Source organism: Megalobrama amblycephala, linkage group LG3 (assembly GCF_018812025.1).
Source record: "Megalobrama amblycephala isolate DHTTF-2021 linkage group LG3, ASM1881202v1, whole genome shotgun sequence".
NCBI classification, from domain to species: domain Eukaryota; kingdom Metazoa; phylum Chordata; class Actinopteri; order Cypriniformes; family Xenocyprididae; genus Megalobrama; species Megalobrama amblycephala.
In genome coordinates, this window is record NC_063046.1 from 52,927,177 (window position 1) to 52,934,504 (window position 7,328).

The 7,328-nt window shown below is 32.9% G+C and overlaps 1 protein-coding gene across 1 annotated transcript; it reads left to right on the plus strand.

Annotated features, from left to right (window-relative positions):
- Positions 1 to 1,692: 1,692 nt before the first annotated feature.
- Positions 1,693 to 3,378, plus strand: LOC125265677. The gene has a single exon (XM_048186037.1). The coding sequence runs from the start codon at positions 2,064 to 2,066 to the stop codon at positions 2,658 to 2,660; it is 597 nt and encodes a 198-aa protein (XP_048041994.1). The 5' UTR covers positions 1,693 to 2,063; the 3' UTR covers positions 2,661 to 3,378.
- The last annotated feature ends 3,950 nt before the right edge of the window (positions 3,379 to 7,328 follow it).

Sequence of the window (7,328 nt, forward strand, 5' to 3'; positions counted from 1 at the left end):
CTTTATGGCACCTGTCACTTTTATATCACTTAAGACTTATTCATTTATGTTTTTTATACAAAGTCAGAGACAAAATGAAAATGTGCAACACCTAGATGACACTTATAATTGTCGACATTAAGCCAGTCAATACTGGCATTGAATGGAACTATTATTTATCTTACATTTTAGAAATATTGGCTTTTTAAAACTACACGTTAGATTAACTACAAAATAAATACATAAACAATTTTAAATATTTATTACATTTTTATGGAGCTCCTAAAGGGACATGGTGATGGAAAAATATATTTCAGTGCTTTTGCGTTAGCTTGCAAACATTTAGCGTTCGCTTTTTGAGATCGCTTTGTGAGTGAACGCAAAAGTTTTGCAAAAGATAGCTAATGCAAAGTTTCTCAGGGGCATGCAAACATTTGAGAAAGAATGCAAATGCATGGAAAAATTATTTTTCCCTCCCATCTCATATATTTTCTTAACCATGTTCCCATTGTACGGAGCCCCTAAAGGAACATGGTGGTGGAAAAAGGTTTTTCTCGCTAAAGTTTTGCATCCTCCCTGAGAAACTTTGCGTTCCCTCGCAAAACTTTTATGTTCCCCCAAGAAACTTTACGTTTGTTCGCAAAGAAGTCAAAAGTATGGAAGAGGATTAGGGCCAAGCAATAATAAAAAAATAAAACAATCTCGAGATTAAAGTTGTTAAATTTCGAGAAAAAACTTGTTAAATTTCGAGAAAAAAGTCGAGATAAAATGTTGAAAATAAAGTCATTAAATTACAAGAAAAAAGTCGTTAAATTACGAGAACAAATTCGTTAAATTATGAGAAAAATGTCGTTAAATTATGAGAAAAATGTCGTTAAATTTCGAGAAAAAAGTCGAGATAAAATGTTGAGAATAAAGTCATTAAATTACGAGAAAAAACTCGTTAAATTTCGAGAAAAAAGTCGAGATAAAATGTTGAGAATAAAGTCATTAAATTACGAGAAAAAAGTCGTTAAATTACGAGAACAAATTCGTTAAATTATGAGAAAAATGTCGTTAAATTATGAGAAAAATGTCGTTAAATTTCGAGAAAAAAGTCGAGATAAAATGTTGAGAATAAACTCATTAAATTACGAGAAAAAAGTCATTAAATTATGAGAATAAAGTCATCAAATTACGAGAAAAAGGTCGTTAATTTATGAGAACAAATTCGTAATTTAACGAATTTGTTCTCATAATTTAACGACTTTTTTTCTCGTAATTTAATGACTTTATTCTCAAAATTTTATCTCGACTTTTTTCCCAAAATTTTACGAGTTTTTTTCTCATAATTTAACGAGTTTTTTCTCGTAATTTAACGAGTTTATTCTCAACAAGTTCATCAACATATTCTCAAGTTTTTTCTCGAAATTTAACAACTTTAATCTCGAGATGGTTTTATTTTTTTATTATTGCTTGGCCCTAATCCTCTTCCGTACAAAAGCTTTATAAGTTTGACTTATTAATTTTCCTCCCATCTAATGTCAGTTTTTCCACCACCATGTCCCTTTAGGGGCTCCATAGGTCTCCACAGATTTAAAAGCATTTTTCATACTACAAACTCACTAAAATTAATGTTATCATTAATAGAATCCAATTTCTTCATGACTAGCTCATAACCTCCTGTCCTTTGTTTTCCTAAAAGCAAAAGGCCCTAGTTTTTTTTTTTTTTTTTTTTTTTTTTTTTTTCCAAATGCTTATTATCAAGTGAATTGTAGTAATTAGACTCCTGCACGTTCATATCATAACCAGACGATGGCAGCACAGTCTTTCTGGTTAAGCTTAGTTATCTGTTCACTGCCACTCCGTTCACTCCACATGGAAACCTGGTGGAAAATTGTCTTTCTACACATACACATACATTGTTTTTGAAAGATTATTGGAATATGTTTTACAAGAAAGTTCTATTTCAGTCTTGCTACTTCCAAATTTACAATCGTTTCTTTGAAATTAGTTGTAAAATGTACTAGTGAGAATTGTTTCTACACCGTTTTTTCTGTGTAATATCAGTGACCCTTTTTTTTGTATCAGTCTTTACTATTGAAATGAATCTGCAACTACGATTGTTTATTGCCATGGAAACTGTTTTAAACGTATTTGTTTGCTCATTTCAGGGGCTTAGAAGCTCATCCTTGTCACCACCTGTTAGACTTTCAGCAGCAGGTCTCAGTCCCAGGTCGGTTTCATTTTCTCCATCGCCCAGACCAGCATCGCAACCCGCTTCTGTTCGGCCGCCGGTGGGACAGACCGCCCAGCTAGACAGGGGTCACAAGCCGCCCACTCCCTGGGAAGCTGCCTCACGCCACCCACTGGGGCTCGTGGATGAAGCTTTTACATTTCTGGACATTCAGCAGTCTATTGCCTCCAACCTGCGCTATGCCGCTCAGAGTAAGCTCTTACCCGAGCCCCCGTCTGAGTGGAAGGCAAAGGTTGCATATGAACCTCCACCGAAAAACCAAAAAGACAGTTTGAGTCAATCACCTTTGACTTTTCTGTCCCCAACCAAGAGCACAGCGTCTGCACCAGCTGGTCCTGTCCCATATGGGTCACCCTTTAGACAGTATCAACCCCAAAGGTCAATGACAGAAGCTAATCTTGGGCCTTCACAGGTGATCCGAGGGAAATGGGGCCTCATAGATTGAGACTCTATAAAGCCAAAGATAGCAGTTCTTGGAGACGTTAAAGGAAAGCCTTTTTATGCAGGTCGCTGCATAAAAATTTGCTGAAAGTGAGTAAAGTAAAATTATGGTCACTGTTGAACAGAAAGATACTGAAAGACAGAGAAGTTGATGTTGCAGAATTAGGGTCCGTGAAAGTCAGAAGGCGGCACTAGAAGTTGATAGATTTATAAAGGTTATTTATATTATTAGACAGAGTGTTACAGCTGGCTTTTGAAACTCACACTTACAGTACAACAATCATTCATTTTGGTCAGAAAATGCATCCCTTGTGAAAAAGAAGTACACTTTAGCATACTTTAAAAAAAAGGACATAATATATTTAAAAAATATACTTAAGTGAACCTAACTGCAAGTTGATTGCAATTAAATGAAAAGGTATTATAGTTTAAATTTCTGTTAAACGTAATTAGCTTAAAGGTGTCCTTGATTATGATTTCACTTTTTTAACTTTTGTTAGTGTGTAAGATTGCTGTTTGAGCATAAACAACATCTGTAAAGTTACGACGCTCAAAGTTGAATTCAAAGGGAGAGATATTTTCCTTTACCGAAATCACCTTTTAAGGACTACAACAAACGGCTGGTAGGGACTACAACGAGCTTCTTCCTGGGTTGGTGACATTACAAACCCCAAAATGTACATAAACCCCGCCCCTGAGAACACACAACAAAGGGGGTGAGGTCATGTTGGGCTGCTTTAGAGAAGAGGAAGAGTTGTTGTAGTAGAATTTTGTTACCATGCCGTCATTTTACGCCGGACTGCTTCACAAACGAGAGTTTCTCCATCAGTGTCGACTCCGGTTTGAACAATGTAAGGCTGAACACCGTTACTGACAATCCTCATTTTGGCTGCGTGAGATTCTCCAGCTTTGTTGTTGTTGAGCAACCAAAGCGTGAGCTGTTAAAGCTCCGCCCTCTTCTGGAAAGCATGCGGGGAGCAGCTCATTCGCATTTAAAGAGACACACAAAAACAGCGTGTTTTTGTCACACTCAAATAGGGGCAAATTTGTCAAGCTATAATAAATGATCTGTGGGGTATTTTGAGCTGAAACTTCACAGACACATTCTAGGGACACCAGAGACTTATATTACATCTTGGGAAAAGGTGCATAATAGGACCCCTTTAACTTTAGAGTGTTTTTTGACCCAGTTAAGTAGGACTTTAGTCATAAAAGTGCACTCTTTTTAAGTACACTTAAGTGCCCTTTTATTTAATTTATATTATATTATCTGCAAGTACAGTTTTTAATATACTTTTAAGTTTTGAAGTACACATTCAATACTAAGTGCACTTCTTTTTCACAAGGATCACACATTCAGTTTTAAAGTGTTGCATTAATGAATGGGACGAAGTGATTGTGCACGATACTAAATACTGTACATGCTAAAGAAATAACAAGATATAATAGGTCCTAAATGCTAGTGTGAGACACATTTCAGCATTGTCTGTATTTAATTAGTTGCAATTTAAAATTACTGCATTAAAATAATTCAGTAATGAGGGTGTTTCAGTTATGATGACAGTTAGAATCAGCATCAGTTGTTTGTCATAAATTAGAGAAAGAGAGAAAAAAAAAAACTCATTTTGTTTGTGTGCTACAAAGCTATTAAGCAGAAACTGTTGAATCAGTAACAGCCGTACTTGTTACATAAGCTTCACTTGAAAAGATTAAATCACTCTTTAGTGACCCGGTCTGATCCTTTTCCACATGCCCTGTTGCCCCAGACTCAGATTCACTTAAACAAATTCACTACTATTTGCTGATAAATGAAAAAAAAAAAAAAAAAAAGTTATTTAATGAACATTCCTTAAATGTATTTGCTGTGAATGTCTGTGGGTTTTCATATGTGACAATGCATGCTCTCAATCACTCAAAAAAAAGATACTAATTTGTACTGAGTTGTTCATGCTTATATTTCTTTATTCCATGACTGAATGTTTCTATGACACAAGGATATCAGAAAGTTAAACTTTGACGTGTTTTTGTAAAATGTTGATCAAGATACAAAAAGATATTTGGATAAGTGCATCGTCTGACACAGAGAGGAGCAAACAGCTCGCTTTATACTGTCTTGCCCAATTAGCTCAGTAATAAGTAGTTTGTTTGATTTACACTCTACAGCTCCAGTTTTTGTATGTGACTGAGATAAAACCATGCTTTGCACTTCTATTAAAGTAACATGTTTTGAAATTTCTCTGCATATGGTTGTTTTTTAAAAACTTTGAGGAGTTTTTTTGGAGGAAAAAAGTATGCTGCATAGTTTGTGAGAAATCAAGCCTGAGGGAGAGTCGCTTTCAGCCCAATAGTCTGTAACAAGTTGATGTCTTGTTATATAATGGCTTGGGAGGCTTGGCTCGACTCCCGAGCTTGTACTTGTCATACAACCAAGCTATGTGGCATCTGACATTGAAGACTGAACCGTGTTCAAAATAGGGTTCTGCAATTAATCTGCTATTTGGGATATACACGGGAAGAAACATGTCAATTACAGTCGGTGTCGGCCATTCCAGTTACACTGCAAATATTTAGATAATAATAAACATACATTACTTATATATTATTTATAGTAGTATATTAAAATATGCTAGTAAAAGTACAAGTATTTCCTCACATCTGCAGTGCAATGATTGATTATGTCATATGACAGATACTGTATCTGGGAGTGACATTTTTATGTGTTTTTTATGGGAAGGATGAAGGAAAAGAGAGTGTTAGAATGCTGGAGAAAAACTTGCGCAATAAAATTAGTCATGTGACTTTCGAAGCTTTCTGCAGATAATTACTCAGTTTTGCTGAATTAAGATCAAACGGCTGGTTATTACTCTGGTCAAAGCTGAGCTAAAAATTCACTTTTTAAGTGCACTTAATGGTATTGAATGTGCATGTGTAGTGTACTTCAAATTTTAAAAGTATATTTAAAAAAACTGTACCTCCAGATAACAATATTAATGAAATAAAAGGCCACTTAAGTGCATTTAAAGAGAGTACACTTTCATGACTTTGTTTCTTAACACTTTTTAAAGGTGTACATTGTAATAATGTCAAATTAAACATTTTACATAAATGTCAGTTTTAATAATCTTATGTTGTGCTTTAAAGAAGTACACTTATTTTGATGTGTTGACTAACATACTAAAACATATGTAAAGTACTTGATTATAATTTGAACTGTAGTGTGTTATTTAATATTACATTTAAAGTTAATACATTTTAATTGTACTAAATTGCAAACTTCACCATTATAAATGTGAAATTATGAATATATTTAAATACAGTACAAAAAATACATTAAAGATCATTTTAGTTTACCATAAATGCTTATCAGTACATTCAGCAACCATATTTCAAAGGCATTAGGAGTAATTATGAAATTACATATAAAGATTTTTTTTCATTTATTTGCAATTAAAATGCACTTAAGTGTCTGAAAATATTAAACTTTTCTTCAGAGTTCTTAAGTATACTCTTTTAAAATATCTATATTAATATTCAATATTTCTGTAATAGGTTTTTTTTTTTAAGTATACTTAAAAGTATTACTTAAGTGTTCTTTTTCACAAGGGTATTTACTGTATAACTATATTTTTAATGTTTTTGAAAAGTCTCTTATGCTCATCAAGCCTGCATTTATTTTTCTCAATATTGTAATATTGTGAAATATTATTACAATTTAAAATAATGGTTTTCTATTTTAATTTACTTTAAAATATCATTTATTTCTGTGATGCAAAGCTGAATTTCCAGCATCATTACTCCAGTCTTCAGTGTCACATGATCCTTCAGAAATCATTCTAATATGCTGATTTGATGCTCAGTTATTATCAATGTTGAAAACAGTTGTGCTGCTTAATATTTTTTTGGAACATGTGATACTTTTTTCAGGATTCATTGATGAATAAAAAGTTAAAAAGAACCACATTTATTCAAAATAGAAATCTTTTCTAACAATATAAGTCATTACTATCACTTTTTATTACTTTAACACATCCTTGCTGAGTAAAAGTATTCATTTCTTTCAAAAAAAAGAAAGAAAGAAAAAATTACTGAGCCCAAACTTTTAAACAGTAGTGTAATTGTTACAAAAGATTTTTATTTTAAATAAATGCTGTTCATTTTTAACTTTTCATTCATCAATGCATCCTGAAAAAAGTATCACAGGATATGAAAAAAAAAAAAATATTAAGCAGCACAACTGTTTCAAACATTGATAATAAATCAGCATATTAGAATGATTTCTGAATGATCATGTGACACTGAAGTCTAGAGTAATGGCTGATAAAAATTCAGCTTTGCATCACATGAATAAATTCTATTTTAAAGTATATTTAAATAGAAAACCATTATTTTTTCTGCATTTTTGATGAAGTAAATGCAGGCTTGAAGAGACTTCCTCAAAAACATTAGAAATAGTAATGTTTCCAAACTTTAATTTCACATAATAACAAAATATGGAATATTACATTTTATAAAATGTGTTGCTATGAATATGCCAGGGTAGGGTGTTTTATATCTTGGCTCCAAATCATAATATACTTATTCATAGAAACTAGGCCATTGACCATGTTAACCAAAACGTGGATGACCGAACTGAAACTCAAGAATGAATGAACTGTACAAACAGTGAAGTCAT